Genomic DNA, 17,932 nt, shown 5'->3' with positions numbered 1-17,932 from the left:
TTTAATTGAATAATCACATTCCCTCTCTTTTTTATTTAAAATTGTAGCTGTTGCATTAAACCTAAAGCCACGGTTGTAACAGAAGAAGAGGACAAACACAGTGCAACATAGATGTATAAACATATAGTGTAACTAGATGGCCAGGTGCTCAATGGTTACTACTGTCTTTATGCCAGTAGTGTAGCATCTATGGATGGGGAGGGATAGGCTGTCTAGAGCTCAGAATCCCTATGTGGTGGAGAAAGAGAGGCAAAGAAAAGTTTTTAAATAAAATGATTGCACGTTTTTTTCTGTTAGTAAAGGTTTAAAATTGTTTCATCTTCAAATCAAAATCATGATTTGAAAACACAAAAAGCCGCGATTTAGAATAGGTTATGCAGCGCATCTGACCCAGGGTATACACCCGGGTGGCACCATAGAAGAACATTGCATTAGGGGAGTGGCCTCCGCAGAGCCAGAAGCAGCGGTTGACAATTTAGTCCCGGAGAAAAGCCGCAATTCGGTGATACGGGAGTGTTTTGAGTTTGAGCCGACAGATGTGCAACAAAAGAAGGTATTGTGCAAAGCACTCAGTCGCTACGTCCCGAGGCAACACCACCAAACTGTATCAGCGCTTGACACAGCGCCACAGGCAGCTCCGTGACGAGTGTACGGCCAACAAGTCAGTGTAAGTAGTGACGCCCCTGTCTAGCAAACACAGTACCACACAAGAGACGTTTGCGACTGTTCTTACGTAAGCACTGTGAGGATATGAACACCACGACTATTCCCTAGTTAAATAGACAGCCTGCTAATAGAGAGAGAGCTAAAGTCACTACAGAGTCACCGTGTGTTCATTCACTGCTCTCCCCTTCTTCTCTTCAACACATATCACTCTCTTTCAGTGTTTGTGTGTGTGCGCGTGCAATTATAATCGCAAATCAAATCGCAATATCTGTCAGAAAAATCGCAAATTAGATATTTTCCCCATATCTTTCAGCCCTACTATATAGCAAAGCAAAGAACTAAAGTGTTGCTGAAATAATTTTCTTTTCTTCTTGATTTATCCTGACAGCTTCTCTGGTTGACAAAACATCTCAAGTATGAAATATTACCCTGTGTGCTGCATGCACCATAAATTGCATCTAAGACATGTTGGCAAATGCTTCTACTTGGGATGGCTTTTGTTCGAAACGCTTAAGGGCAGAGGTACGATTTGACTTGTAAAAGTAGTGGCAAGCACATTTAGATGGAGGAAATATCAATTTTAATAACAGCAATATCATCATTTTTACATTTAACATGGCTCGGCATGATATGCCCTTTTTCTCCAGTCAAGTTTTGTGATGAGCAGATTTGTTGTAGCTTTTGGATGACATGGCCTCTGAGACAGCAGCTGGAGGGAGGGATGGAATGATCTTTTGGAGCTAGGGATTAATATTCTTATTCATTTTGTCTCATTTCCTCTCTCCCCTCAAGGGCCAATGTGACTTTCTTTGTCCTGACATTCTAAAAAAACGCTGTTAAATGTTAATGGGGACTATTTTTACATGGGTCGCGACCACGTCTGGCGCACACGTACATGCCGGACACTCACACAGCAGACACAGGAATTAGGAGGACATGCAGGCGGACATATATGCACATACATACACACCCATCTAAACTCAGTCTTTAATGAATAAATATACCATTTTCTTACTTCTGGATTAAAGGATCAACTATTCTCCGCTCTCCCTAGCCCCACTAACCTCCGCAAAACTATTTCAATCAAACTTTGTTATTATCTTCAATTTTTCTCAGTGGTGGCTCTGACATCTTATTTGATTTTTTTATGTTTCAGGGGACATCTTAGACATCCTACTAGCCCTCAGCATGTGTCTGCTTGATGGAGCTCTCATCTGCCGATGTAGACACGTATTATCACCGACAGCATGTCTAAGCCATTGCTCTCTCACTCAGACTGAGTGAGAGAGATATTCTAATGTACCGAGAGCCACTCTCTAAAGGTGACATGCTGTTTAAATCAAATACACTTTACATTTGTTAGACTTGGGGACGCAGCATGTTGAGTGTTCTTTCATGGTAGAAGGGTGAGTTTTTCACATTTTTTGAGCGATGGGACAGGGAAGTAATGGAATATATATGAAAGGAGGCAGCAGCAGATGAATAGAAGCTGGGTGAGATAATGTAATAAGCATCGTAAGTCAAGATATATCTCAGCAGGCTTCCAGATGTTTCGGAGAATCAGAAGAAACTGAGCTTTTAAAATGAGGCCTGAGATACTATTGTGTGTTTCAGACAGAAGCTCACTTGAGGGCCTGAGTTACAGGTGGTTTGAGATACACAAGGACTTTTTCAAACTGTGATTTATTCCAAGCTACTCTAATGGAGTCCCAAAATGAAAATATAGAGCTGTGAATTGGCATAATAGGGCGCCGTTAAAGATTCAACACTTCACATTTATTGCCTGAATGTCTAATGGCTAAACCAACTTGCATCTGAGCGACTTGACACTATTCTTCATGTGTCATGTCACACCTACTGAGGATGACATACAATTCAAATCTTATGTTCCTCGTGGTCGAACAAGGTTTTCGGCAGTTTTTGAATGAAAGCTTTTATTTATCTATTTATTTTTTTCTTATATGAAAGGAATCGCCTTCATTGGGTGGCCTAATATAATGATGATGATGATGGAAAGTGCAGTGGGCATATAAACGTGCCAGTCTCTATTCTGGGTCCAACCACACACAAAAAAGAATAACATTTTCTAAGAAAAGCGCCAGCATCATACACCGTGACATGCAATTAAAATCAAGTGTGCTTGACAGTTACACTTTGTGGCATCCTCTTCTTCAACACAAACAAATGGCATGAAAATGAAATCCAAAAAATAGCAGTTTCCTGCCATTATTCTTCAGAGAAAGCGTGAGCCACTTCAGGTAACATGCTATTAAAGTCGAACAAAGCCACACTGTGACAGTAAGACTTGCCACAGTGCAACAGCTGCACAGCAATAGCCCTCAAATTATAGCCTATACCAAGGTCTGCATCCGTTCAGTTACATTTAGCCCGGATTGTTTACAATGCTGCAAAGTCAAAATCAATAGGGCTTGCCAAGACGAGAACAGTCTAATGTTCCATTAGAGCTCTCTGCTATTCAATTACAGCTCCAGAGTTGGAAAAGTTTCAGCTAGCTCAGGTCCCCAGAGAAGAAGCACAGAGAAAGTATGAGGCAGAGAGAAGGAGTAATAAATCCAAAACTGACAAACAGCAAAAATAAAGTTATGGCATCCTCCCACCTTCACCCACCCCCCACATTCCTAAGTCTTCCTTGAAGCTGCAGTACAGGATACGGATGAGAGGAGTTATTTAACCGTTGTTGTTTTGAACTTTCCCATTATGTTTCACACATCCATTATTGTTTTGTTTTTTTCCCAATCGCACTCATCTCTCTGGGAGTCTTAATTATCATTTTAATGGACTCCACCTCCTAAAACATGCCTACTTTTATACCTTGCATCACTCACTTTGCATCTAACCTAGCGCACCCGGGATTTTTGTGAAGCCCTCATCCTGGGAGACTACTGCACAGAACTAGGCCTCTCTCCTGGGAGCCAGAATCACTAACGCAGTGAGAGTAAGACACAACAAAAACAACATATAGAAAGACGGTGATGTATGGAAAATAAAAAAATGTCATGGATACAGATTAAAGAAAAGTTGAATCAATAAAATGCATACGGACTGCCAGAGAGGAGAATAAATGAAGTATTATTTTTGCTTTGTGTGGTTTTGACATATCGTCATTACATCCCTATGGGGACAATTATAGGGCCCAGCGGCCAGAGTCTGTGTTTGTGTGTTTGTGAATGTGTGCGTTCATGTGTCACTAAAAACAGGCCTTTGTGGTAATAATGAAAAGAACGTGAGATACAGAGAGAAAATTGCATCCAGTGTGCGTTTAAAATGCATCGACACACCGTGAAATACCCTACAAAACCTGCTGCTCTGATGATAATCCCACTGCCTCTGGCTTACAACGGAATCATCTTCCAAGTAAATGCATACTATTACATAGAGCACATAGACTATGTAAATCCCCCCACATACACAGACTGTAGGAGACTGTAACTATAATTACTGCCCTGTGGTTGTAGGACTTTACCAACTAGTAATGTTGCAGTTTATGTCCATATCTGTCCAGACTCATATGTTGTAACGACTTTAAAGGAATTTAACAACAGTGTTGTAATTCATAATTTTAAACGTATTAATAATTTTGGGACTTTTGTGTCAAATTTGAAACATTTTGAAAATGTAATTTAAAAAAAATAAAAATGTCTAAAGGTGTTGCAGAAAAGTCACGTTGAGGAGAATTAGGTCAATGGATGTATGGACAGACAACCTGACAACATATTCTCTCCAGCTCGGGCTGCTGCCAGAATGGAGGTATGACAATACTCCTAACACACTATAATCTAAGCACAGGGACCATAGAGAGGTTTTCGTCGATCCCAACAAAGTCAAAGCATGACTGTCCACTCGTCTGAACAGAGGCTTGTACTACGAAGCAGGATCTTCGGTTATCGATGTAACTTGAGCTTTAACTCTGGGTTTTCCATTCTTCGAAGCTGGTTCTCTTCTTACCGGGGTAAATAACCATGGTAATGTATGCTGAATGGCTAACCTGCTCCGGAGAAGGTTAAATTTGAGATAAGAGATCAAAAGCTGTCACAGTCCAACTACTGACCAATCAGATCACTGGAAACCAAAGTCATCATTCTAAGGGATCCCGTCACGGTCTAAGGACTTCTAATAAACAGAAGGATAGTTTATCACACTAAATAAACACATAGACTCATTAATATTAGTGTTTCATTCAATGATTGATGATTCATTTTAGTTTCTTTTTTTATCACTACAGCTCGGAACAAAACCAGGAGACTGTGGCGATAAATAGTTACGAAAACTAAATACTATCTCTTTTGTTAGAACAATGATCCACACACTGATCAATATTCCTCATGATCAAGAATGAACAGTTCAGGGTGATTTACCTCATCACACATTAACATTGTCTCCTCTGCTCCGATGGCAGAAACAGTCTAACACCGCTTCAACTTCTCTTCATCACAGTTTGGTCATCATCAGACAAACGGGCAGACATACTCACTCAATAGTAAACTTGATAAATTCATGTGCTTATTTGAATGATATTTTTAGGCTGACTTTACATTTTGTAGTGGAGTGGTTATTTTTCTATTTAAATTGGTTGATCATATTATCTTCATTTCACATTGTCGAATGTCACTTTTACATGTCACTAAAAAACAAATTGACCTGAACGTATCAGCGTTTCTGTTTGTATCATATTAAAAACTTTATGATCCTGGCGATGCCGCTTGTAATTTACAACTCCACATCTTCCACATTATCGCGCTGGTAACCGGATGGGGGAAAACAGGGTTGACTGAGACAGTTGATATCCAGTTTCATAGTACAGGTTATCCAGGATGGCCAATGTCAGGTTAAGTCAAACCAGATAATGAAAACATACCCTGGGTATGTTGAACTCGCTTCGTAGTATAGGCCCTCCCACGACAAAGGACAGCATCAAGCTTTTCTACAACTACCCCAAGGAAACATCAATTTATGACATTGGCAGGAAGATGTAAAGTGATGCTGTTATAAACGTGGGGAGGAGGTCAGGGCACATGGTTGGCACATACGTGCAAGCAGGCGAACTAATGTTCTTTCTCAATTTCCAACCAATGTTTGTTTTGTTTTTTTCGTTTCTCTCTTTTTCAGAGTATGACCAAGATCATCCACTAATGTTAACCATGTGATCTGATTCAAAAGTAACAAATGATGAAGGTCCGCTCACCTTGGCAAATAACTTATACAAACAATGATCCTACAATAACACTAGCTTGGAAGGCAAACAAATGATATCGCCCCGCTGACCCAGCAACATTTAATCATGTAATTTGGAGGATTTGTTGTGTTTTATTCTGCTTTACTGCTGCTGCTGTACCTTTAACCTGTTTGAAACCTGATCTGACTGCGGGTTACTTATCCAGCCTGCCAAAACTGCTTGTCCACCTGATTTACACCGGCTTGTTGGTCAATCAGCCTGCAAGATCAAGCCTGTTATGTCTGCATTCACAACTAACAAATACGATCTGACCACAATGGGTTCCTTTAATTTCCCACGGGCAAGGTCATCTGTCCTTTGTCATGTGGCTCTACATTTATTGTAGGGACACATCTACTGTGTGTGGTGTGCTGGGTCTAAGTCCCGGCTTGTGGTGCTGCTCTCAGGCCTGGCAGAGATTATTGCTGCTTTACAGTTTTACTCAGTAGCCTCACACACTTTGCCACAGGTCATGAGTCTTACAAAGCTTCTCTGGTGATTCAAAATGCCTAACGAATACTTCCCTGTACTTTTCGAGTGCCTTTCTGTTCCTGGGTGGTGTCTTCAAGTGCATGCCAGATCATCTATATAGCCTTGCTGTCTACTACCTGTTTTGTCTTTGCTTGATGGATGCCTGAAGCGAGTCTCTTTTCTGATCCCGTTCAGTGCCTTACTCAACCACTGGAATGTCGTGACAACTGTGCAAGTTATGCTCTGGTTGCAAAACAAACTCTCTCTACTGTAGTTAAGATGTGCAAGCACATGCACAAATACACAGAGTATTAGCCCCCCCCCCCCCCCCCCCCCCCCCCCAAAAAAAAAAAACCGGTACGGTTTGTTCTGCCAAAACAGACAAGTTTACCTTTAAGGTAGGCAAAACCCTTCTAGCAAATATGGAAATCATGTGAAACACAATCACGCCTCTTAAAAACAATACATTTCCTTTAGTCATTGCACAAATTGGCGTGTTAAACCTGTCCTCCACAAGTTAGTTTCTCTATTTTTGTCTCTAGGCGTTCCTTTTTCCCTTTGTTTCCCTTTCTTATTTTTGTATTCAAACATTTTTTGCTCCTTTCTGACCCCTTTATTGCCTTCCAACCCGCTTTATTTCTCCGTTTTCCCCCTTACCTTCCTTTCCACAGTTATCTATCTCTCTCTCCCCAGTCGTTTCCGTCTCATTCAGCCAATCTAATTTCTCAGTGTGTTGTTGTTACCGTTGTTAGCGCGTAGTTTATATGCAGTGTTCTGTATTTAGCTCTCTCCGGGAGTCACAATGTTCCATTTTCTTCTCCCACAATGTGCTGCTGGAGGTGGGCCCTGATTATGCAAAATGTGTGTGTGTGTGTGTATGTACTGTATGTATGTGATAATTTTGAATAAGGCATAATACATCTGCAGGGGATGCACATCTCTTTATATCTTAACATGCATTTTCTTTCATGTGAGAGCCATTGGTGTTATTTTAGGGATTAAACAAGTGTACTTGCACCCTAGTGAATATGGACACCAAACTATCATCCCCCCCAAAAAAATCAGGTTTATGACAAAGAGCTGTGGTCACAGTGAAGAGTCAACCTTCCTAACCCACCACAATTCACTTTCATTTTTTTATTACATTTTCCTTGACTGAGAAAGAGAGAGAGTAAACCGCTCTTAACAGTTCCAAATGTGGAAATTAAAACTGGTATATATAAAACTAATATGAGATATCATGAGGCTCAATGTAGACTACGATGGATAACATGTGTTTTGTTTTTTTCTGGTAACCACACAACACACACACACACACACACACAAAGGACACAAACTCACACAGACATGTATTCTTACCCTACGGGACTGGATCTCTTTGACGTATAAAGGCAGTAAGAATTCGGACACACCCTCCAATCTGACGCCTTCCTTTGTCACCCGCAGATTCCCCATACCATCCTAAAAAGACAAAGAGATATACAGAGAGAGAGAGAGAGAGAAACACAGTGGTTATCAATAGAATAAATGACAAATGAAACCAATCAAAATGTATTTGCACATTTACTATTTCCTCATCCACAGAGCAGGAGAATCCAATGATATACTTTGCCCATCTACGTACTTTTGACTGGGAGGGGCAGGGAGGTCCCAGAACAGAGCCATACTGCCAAATAGAACTAATTGCAATTATTTAAATTAAACAATTTTGACTATAGTGGTCATGACTGAAATTATATTTTGGACAAAAAGCCTACGCAGCAGATTATATGAAGGTGCAATTGGGTGTAAATTTGCAGGATATCATGGGCCCTAGGTGTGTGTTTGGATGTCAGCTGACAAAACAGTGAACATTTCCATTTGGGGTCTCATTTCTTTCACAGTCACATCTTACATTCGTGAAAAGACACAATTTATGACATTTGTTTGGTTTCATTAGCTTCATCGTCAACATTTGCCTCAACTAAATATCACCAAGTATTTTAGACATTTACAAATTTTTGGCCCTTGGTTTACACGGATTCAAATCTGTCCAGAGCTTTTAAGGATCTCTAGAGACCCAGTAGTACTTAATAACATTATCCATTGATGAGAAGTGTAATATTGATGTGAAATGCGATTATCATGTATTCACACAGGTCTACTTCTTCCACCACTGGATCATGTTTTAAGGAAAAAAATGCTAACAGTCCACTGGGAGTATTCATTATTGTAATCATGTGTTGTTAATATATTTATTCAACCTCAAAGGATATCATACAAAAGAACAGGAAGTAAAGGCACACTGTCAAAGCCTAATGACAGCTGTAGTTTTGAGATGTTGACAAAAAAGGTGGTTTCATCTTTGTAAAAACACGACAAGGTGCTGAAACTTTAGATAGCAATTTATCTTATGATGCAGAAATGAAACACCAGGAATACATTTGAGTTTGTCAGAAAGACGGATGAAAAAAACTCCTGCTGAGAAAAACCCATCGAGATATAGAAGCAATTGAAATGGAGGTGATCTACGAGGAAAGAGGGAGGGGATTTGGTTCTCTGTGGGCAGACTCTTGAAAACAAAGGTCAATGAACTCACATTACAATAATAAAAAAACAAAAACATAATAATAATAATGACAAATTTGGTTTTGGTCCTGTGCTTTGAAAATGACTGCATGTCTTTAAAAAAATTTCAGTAAAATGTATGTAACTTAAAGCTCTGTAAAGTTCTGTAATGCATTACTTTAGGTTGTGTGCTATACCACACTATTTCTGATCTGCTGTCCGGCTCTCTGTACCGGTTCATGAGAATATGTGGAGCACTTTACGGATTCCACACGAGTGAGAGTTGTTGGATCAGACTTACATGGTGAGATTAAATTCATTTCAAACAGCCATGCGTGGTACTGGAAGAGTGAGGCTTCTTACAGAGCAAAGAGGCAGATATCGCACCATGTCGAATAGATGCTTAGGAGAGTAACGGAGCACAGAGCATAGCAATGCAACAGCTGCTTTGACTGTGGGCTTAGACGGAGATTGGAATATGTCTGGGTACTGTCAGAGAAATGTCATTGAACACTTCCACAGACATTGATGTCAGGCCTTGATAAAAAAATAAGTGATCAGCAGTAATCACTAAGGGCGTTTGCATGCTGAAAGTCGGAACCAAGGTTCATGGCTTTGTAACATTATATTCATTTGATCCAGTTATTTATGGTTACACATAGCAATTTATGGAGCGCACTTAAGTATTTTGTATGACACACGTACATCCTGTCGTCATCAGCCACGTGGGCTGCATCTACCTATGCTTGACTGATTGGTTTGTAGACTGGCATGCATCTGACAACGGCATGTTGTTAATTCGCTGAGTAGTCTGGACTGAACTGAAAAGCATGAGAGTCTGCCCTTTTTTTAACTACAAATTAGTTTGTTGTGCCAGTGTGTTTTTCCCCCCTTCACTTTCTATTATTGAGAAGAAGATGAAAAAAAACAGGTGTCTTCATGGGGGCCTCTGGTCAAAGATGTCCAGGCTCAAAAAATTACATCTACTGTCAAATAAAGTTCTTTTCATGGGTAAAACCCTAAACAAATGTTGTGGATTAAACCAATCAGCCTTCAACTGGAATAACTATCCCACAGAATGTGGTGATGACAATAAATAAGTCTTGCTTCCCCGGTTCCCAGTTTTCTTTTCATGCTCACAAATATTGATGAAACTGTCCATGAATACACAATACTCAGACAAATAAAGTTAGGCCCATCAACTGATGTGCCTGTTGAGTGGGCAGTGGTTGTGATGGCGTTGACCTGTGGGAACAGAGGTGTGTGTGTGTGTTTGTGTGTGGTTGGGTGGGTGGAGCAGCAAGCTACACTACGAAAGGAAAAAATAAAATAAAATAAATATGTATTTTGAAATGATTTTTTGAAAGTAAGAATATCAAAATGCAGCAGTGAAAACAATATTTGTCCAATCAACCTTCAGTATAGATGGAGCAGAGTTTCAGAAATCCATATGCATATCCTCACTCATATGTCAAATCAAACTCTTACACCAACGACCACTAATATGAAAAGCTCTGTGAAGAGACATATAATCATACTTAAGGATTTGACACCAACATGAGAAAAAAAAACACGCACAAGTTGAGTACTGTTCAAAAATATAATTACTGCACCATGATTGTTTGCCCCCTTCAAAAATGCCTGACCAGACTCATATATGTAGGAAGATTTTGAAGGGATAGATGATATTAAGCATAATTTTGTTCATAATTAGCATAATAATTATTGAGCAACAAATCCCCCAAGTCATTTGAAAGACTATGATGTATGTGGTTAAGACGACCATATCGACCGCTTCGTAAAATAGCACCTCTACCGGTGACAGAAGGTACGCCACAAATATTTTTTCCCCCCAGAGCACAGTCTGCCTTTATTTGCTTTACCAACGCATGGCTAATGAGCTTGCAAGGGTGAGCCTCTTATTGAGAAATACCTAATACTGTAAAACCTCATCATATCAGAGATGGGAAAAATATGATTTTTTTTTCAAATGAAAAAAAATATCCCTGTATATTGGTCTGTATGTATCCACAGACACACATACTTACAAATCCGAGCGCAGCAAAGTGATGAGTGCGTGTCAGATCAATACATTAAACTGGCCAGAGGTTTTCAGTGTTGTTGTTGTCGGATCTATAATCATTTTACTGAATATGCAGTGGAGCTTGGCTGTAACAGAACCTGAGGACCTGGGGAATCAAAAACTTACCCACTCCCCGAATCATCCTGAATCATTACTTACAATATACAGACACAAACACACCAGTATATAGAAACAACACACACTCGCACACACTACATACCCTCCACTCCCTCTCTAATCCCCTCACTCACTCATACTCTCTGTCGCTCAATTCCTAAAACATGAAGACGATAATGTTGAAATTAATCAGGTGGATTTATTCCACCTCATTGCTCCACTGTCCAACGACGAAGACTCATTGATTGAACACAGGAGCTCTCCTTCTCGCTCTGTATCTCATACACTCCCGACTTTTTGTTTTGATTTGCTATCCAGTGTGCATCATTGGCATGGATGTTACAAGAACAATACTGCCAAAGCCTAGAATACAATGGGGATTCTCCAATAAACAGAAGAAAGTAAGTAAATCTCTCCATTCATTCTAATATCTCTCATTGTTCAGCTCTTTCTCTCGTTTTCTGCATGGCTCTGTTTGTCAAGGCTGTTCTTTGTCCTACTTCCGTTCATCCCTCTCTCATTCTGCCTGTCTCTTTCTCCATGTAAAATTAAATCAGAGCTCGAGATGTGTCTTCTAGTGGGGTTGGGTTCTTTTTGAAGTAAAAGCACACTCTGGTAACTGTGTGGAAAGGGAGGTTCAAGGCATTTATGTATAATTGAGCAAGGATTGGTAATTAACCTTTTTGATTATTTGTAATTGAAAGTCATAAACTGACCTCAAATTGACCCCTGGACCTCTGTTTCAGCGCCTGGACTTTAGGTTAAGCAAGGGATAAAATAATCACAGGTTTGTTAGTTTGTTTTTTTCTTTCTTTTCAATCTGCAGAAGTGATAATTGTATTAGCCAGGTTAAGACACCAATCGGCCATTTAACCAAGATGGGCAATCCGACAAAACACCTGATCAAGACACGGATGCTCCTATGGTGTTTGGGTAATAAGCTGTAGTATTGCTTCATTATATTTACATTTTTTTAGGACTTTTTTCTGTTAAAGCAGGAGGCCTAATAGTCTTTTTACTTCTGTCTGGGCTTCTTCCCAATATGTCAGTAAATCAGAACACATTATCAAAGATTGTCAAAGTATTTGCTGACCCCACCTCTCCTCCATTAACTGCTAGGCAACCTTTGATATGAAATGTTCCCTGCAACAGAGGTACAGAGAGCACTGACGGTTGCATCATGCCTCTAATATTTTCCAACAAGCTCTTTTAAAATTTCAGCCTGCAGCTTTCAAATTAAAATTAACAAAAACAAAACAAAATAAGCCAGGGACAACATTATTGGCTGTATGTTGCTTCAGATGGGAAGATGAAACACAACACAGGAAGGACAATCACAGACGCTTCCTGTTTTTGCTGCCTCCTCTTTGCCATTTCAGTTCCATAAGCACTGCATGCTTTTGATAATAAAGCAAAATCAACAAATAAAAATAATCAAAATAATAACAGGGGGTTCAGTTAGTCTGGCAACAATGACAACAACTAATCAGGGAACAAACAGTCCTCTGCTTGGATTTCCCTGTCTGTCAGTTTTTTTCTTTTATTAATTGACATGAGCTTCATTGGTATAAAATCTACAATTAATTCAAAATCAACAAATCCCATCACAGTAATAATAACTGGTCATCATCATCATTAAAATTAAATGTACTCTTCAGTCTCCTTCCTTATCTTTCCTTTCCTTTAAGGAAAGCCCTTTATATCTACGGAGCGGGTCTTACACAACGAGTTTTCCATTTTGCATCAGTATCCCCATGTTTTTCCGGAACACAGAGTCTAACACAGACTCTAGAGAAGGCTTTTCAGGTTTTTAGTTTTTTAGTTTTTTACGTTCTCCTACAAGCTTGGAAAGGGAGGGGTAAGTGGATGAGAAGTCAGTTGGTTGCAATCTGCAACATCCCTGCTAGATGCTGCTACAGACTACTCAGTTTTAAGTGTGTGTGTGTGTGTGTGTGTGTGTGTGTGTGTGTGTGTGTGTGTGTGTGTGTCTGTGTGTGTGTAGGATATAGTTTGTGTTTGTGTCACATTATTTGTGTGAATTTGTACATAGTGACTCCTACTCTCCCTGATGAATTAATAATGTTGTACAAATTATAACCTCTCTCAACAACTTCCTCTTGGAGGGTTTAGGAATTTGTCAAATGAGTCATCAGTGTTGGCTGGTAGAGCAAGTTTTAGGTAATCATTACTTTTGTCTATTCTAAACATGGGACACACATAAGCATGCATGCACGGGTGCGCACACACACAAGCACACAATTTGCAGATCAAGTATGATCCCTTACAGTCATGTTATGAGCAACACAGACAGCTTTGAAAGGCAAACAGACAGACACATACAACCAAGTAAGAAAACTCTTCCAGATAGATCACATGGACAGACACTATATTAACACTGCATTGGCAGTTGCTTGGAATAATGAAGTTTCTTCTTGTGAAACAAGAACACTCATGAATAACAGGATGCCTGGTGGAATCAACATTGTTTTTTTTATTAAAACTACGTTGCCTGTGAAAAACAAGTAGCCATTCATGAAAGGACAACGGGCACTTACAAAACATAATTTGTATGGGCTTTAAACTTACATTTGAAAAAACTCAATGGCAATTTAGTATATATATAAAAGGTTGATAAAGCGTACTATCAATTTCAACATTATGGCCGTCAACAGATCTGTGCTGTGAACTGCAATATGTTCAATCACCATAGCACACCATGTCCACTGCCCATTTGGCTAAGCTACATCACATTTCAGACACTGTCCCAGACAGAAACATCTTAATGCCAGCCATAAAAAGATTTTGAATGCGCAAGGTCAACAGGGAGTATGAACGTCCTCTAGTTGTAGATACAGTGATGGATTCCCTCATCACGGTGAGGTTAGCTGGCAAACGCCTGTCAGGTGAAAGCACATCATATGCAAGGTTATACACACACAAACGACCCACACCAATCATATACAAAGTACCGATATGTTTATCACCATGACTTTTGGGTGTACACACACACACACACACACACACACACACACACACACACACACACACACACACACACACACACACACACACACACACACACACACACACACACACACACACACACACACACACACACACACACACACACACAGGATAGGCGCATGTGTCCCTATGGTGATGGATAGGAAAGTATTTTGCAGGCACTTCTAATATTCAGGACCATTGTAATTTTTCACACAACCTTTTATGTCAGCCAACAGACCCAGAGAGAGAGAGAGAGAGAGAGAGAGAGAGAGAGAGAGAGAGAGAGAGAGAGAGAGACAGAGAGAGACAGAGAGAGACAGAGAGAGACAGAAAGTCACCTTTGCCTCTAGAAAACAGCTGAGAAAATGTCTAAAGTGATTCTCCCATTAGGACACTCTTTGGCCGTCCTTTGCCTTTTGGACCATTTGGAGAAAGGATAGAATGTTCCTGACTGAGAACATGACTTTGTGTGGCTCTTTTATAACTTTTATCTCAAGTGAGGGTTTTTTTAATTTGGTCCTTGAAACTGTTTCGATTAGTTTAGGGTGGCACTGCATAATAGTGTATATTTCTGTATCCGTGCAGCATGAAGATCCTTGGTTCGGATCCTGGTTATGACCAATCAACCAGGGACTTTCTGTGTTGAGTTTGCATGTTCGCCCCGTGTCTGCGTGGGTTCTCTCCGGGTTCTCCGACTTCCTCCCACAGTCCAAAGTCATGCAGAATGGAGTTAGGTTAAGTGGAGACTCTAAATTGACCTCAGGTGTGAATGTGAGAGTGAATGGTTGTTTGTCTCTGCATGTTGGCCCTGTGATGAGCGGGCGACCTGTCCATATAATGGGTGGATGGATTATTAGAGTTTGTTGTGTCAGATGTTCAAAAAAATACAACATTTACAATTTAAAACCTGATATGTGCCCAAGCGATTTAATAAACAAACCACACCTAGTCACATTGGATAAGTTGTGGTTTCATCAAAACAGAGTGATATTGGTATTTTGATGCATGTGCATTCCGGAAGACTAAACTTCAGGCCACAAGTTCCTAACATCCATCATTCATTTCAGAGTAATCCAATGTATAGAAATTATTGACTGTAAATTAACTTGTTTAATCATGTTTCAAGTAGCCATGTTGTGGCATGTTGTAGTCAAAGTCATGAGCTCAAGATCAAGCCTAAGAAAAACTGTAACTGAAAAACTGTAAATGTTCAAATGGTTTCCAGCTATAGAACCAGACCTTTCTTATAAGAAGGCATGCTTTCATTTCTAACTGCCCTTATTTAGAAACAGACATTGTTGATCTGCTCCCATATGCTGTGTAGATTTGCTGTTGCAGCCATTTGCAGCTGATGTAACCTCAGCACTGCTGCCATCTGTTTCATATTAAACACTTTCAGCAGTTCAAGAGTTCTTTCACCTCTATATAAAGCCCTTTAGTGAAACATTGTTATAGTTACAGCAGATTTACATTGGGGCAAACGTGTCTCAAATTAATTAAACAGTGAGGGAAACCAATGTTACTGACAAACTGGTGAGGAGAAGGTCATCAGCAAGAACAAGAAGAAGAAAGAAACAAGAATAAAACTGCTTCAAGACTTGAACTGCCAATACGACCAACACGTCCTGTTTGAGTATTCTTGTCTCAACTGTACTTCATGACAGTCTAGAGAAATGATTATCAGTGGGATTCATCGATGACCAAGAGTCTCTGCCATAAGGCCCCAGGTTTTTAGTCCTTGGGCCAACACTCAGAGGGAAACGAGCGTGTGTGAGTAATCCAAACCTTTGGGACATTGTCTACATTTACCAATGGGTTATTTTCTTCAGTTCGATGAATCCTTCTAATGGTGATAGTGTAATAGTCATTTGACAGGGATTTCTATGAATATGATACTAAATGTGCAAAAACTAATATGTCCTTGCCCAACTCTGCAGCAGGGGTATCGGTCGGCGTACGGCATTAGTTGTAAGCGTTAATCAGCCCAAGCGGTAATCAGTTGTATTTTGTTACTCTGGCAAATGCCTCAGAGACTTTAAAATTGCGTAGCGCCAGGCTGCCGGTACCTCCGGAGGTAGATGTCAGGGCGGCTCGCATTGCATCATATAACGGCCGATGCATGGTCCTCGCATGCAACGGCAGGTTTATGGTGTTTCCCACATTACATTAATTATTCTGTGCTGGCAGCCGCCTGTGTGTGTGTGTGTGTGTGTGTGTGTGTGTCTGTGTTTTCACCTTGTTTGGTGGGAATATTCCTTGGAAAGGTATCTCCAGATGGTTAACCTTTGAACTGATCAGTCGTGTGGGAAGGAAGGGGAGGAGACACACACACACACACACACACACACACCGTACGCTCTTACAGAGCATGGCCGGTGTTAAGCCGAGGTTTGCGTGCCTTGGAGAGAGAGAGAGACTAAGAGCTCTGCACACATCTCTCTACAATGAGGCAACAGAGCAAAACACCAAGTTACAGATCTTCATGTTGTGCAAAAATTGCCCCTCAAATGTTTTTTTTGGTTTTTTTTGCAGAGATGCAGTAGTCAGTTAAACTCTGCAGTGATGGTGTAACCTTGGTATTTGCAATAAATGTGATGGCCCCAATGACATTGTGTGTGTGTTTTTTGATACGCAAACTGTTTGTTGAAACTAATTGTCCCATTTAGTACATTTAAGTTCATCTATATACATATAACCCCAAATCTGACATTAGAGTTCAGGTAAAAGAGCCAGACAAGATTGTTTTAGAGATGTCTCTATTTGTAGGGGGGTTGGGGGTATCAGCTTTCCCTGGAGGACGGATATTAACCTTTCCAAAGTACCGGGCTGTGCTTTGTGTTTGACCATGGCGGAACACGCACAGACAGCTCTTACTGTCCACAAACGGAGCTGTCACTCGTCTTGAATGTATGAGCCAGCACCTGCCTCCCGAATAACCTCTGACTGACAAATGACAGCAGAGAGCTTCCTGCTGCTGCACTCGCTCCGCACAAACCCCCCACCCACTCAAATCGCAGGCAAATATCGCAAAGGAACAAGTTGACAAGTGCAGTTAACGTCACCTTGATTTCCACAACAGCTGTGTCCCACCTCACCTCTGCAGCCTGCACGACAGGCTGAGTGACAAATGACAGCAAAGGTCTAATGCGCCTCGCCGCTGTCACCCGACCCCTCTCTACAGTCGTAAAAAATAAAATAAATCTAATATATTAGATCAGTGGGCAGAGAATGGAAGTGATTCTGCAAGGCTCAGTGGTTAGATGAAGCAAAACTTTTCAATGACTCAAGATGTTGGGAGGAGATCCTCAAGCCCTTAAAACTCAAGCACCCTGTGGAGAGGCCACACGTCTATTGTTCCATCATCTAAAATATTTTCATGTATTGATTTACTCACAGTGAAAGTTTTCGCTACAGTATGTTGTTGACTTTGCAGAGATAGCAAAAGAGTTTGGACAACCAGTCGGAGCAAATGGTGACAGGTTTTCTGTCAGTATCTCCCCGTCTGCTCGCCTCAGTGATTCCTCTTCAACCCCTCAGAGCAGCAACACGTGTTCTTAAAATATCAGCAACAAGCTGGAACACCAGTGTGAGAGGGAGAAATAAATGGGTTTATGTCTGTTTGATCCAACTTACAATCTGCCCTCAATTCTGGATTCTGGTATTGAACTGCTTCCTAGTGTTAGCTGAGTGTACCGTTTTGGTCCACTACTTAAGTGATAATTTGGTTCAGCAGTTTCAGACAAGTTCAATTATGTATTTATGTTGTGTTTAATCAAATGGCAAGCAGGATCTAGAGGAAAACGAAATGG

At 40.5% G+C, this 17,932-nt stretch overlaps 1 protein-coding gene across 2 annotated transcripts in view; it reads right to left on the bottom strand.

Annotated features, from left to right (window-relative positions):
- LOC118313099 (zeta-sarcoglycan) overlaps positions 1-17,932 on the bottom strand; it is a 274,953-nt gene that overhangs the window by 76,724 nt on the left and 180,297 nt on the right. For both annotated transcript variants that reach the window (XM_035638350.2, XM_035638349.2), the window contains exon 3: positions 7,730-7,831. In XM_035638350.2, the coding sequence (XP_035494243.1) occupies positions 7,730-7,831 (102 nt within the window). The remainder of the gene's footprint in view (positions 1-7,729; positions 7,832-17,932) is intronic.

The sequence above is a fragment of the Scophthalmus maximus genome, chromosome 8, assembly GCF_022379125.1.
Source record: "Scophthalmus maximus strain ysfricsl-2021 chromosome 8, ASM2237912v1, whole genome shotgun sequence".
Lineage (NCBI taxonomy): Eukaryota > Metazoa > Chordata > Actinopteri > Pleuronectiformes > Scophthalmidae > Scophthalmus > Scophthalmus maximus.
This window is presented reverse-complemented; position numbering and strand designations above follow the sequence as displayed.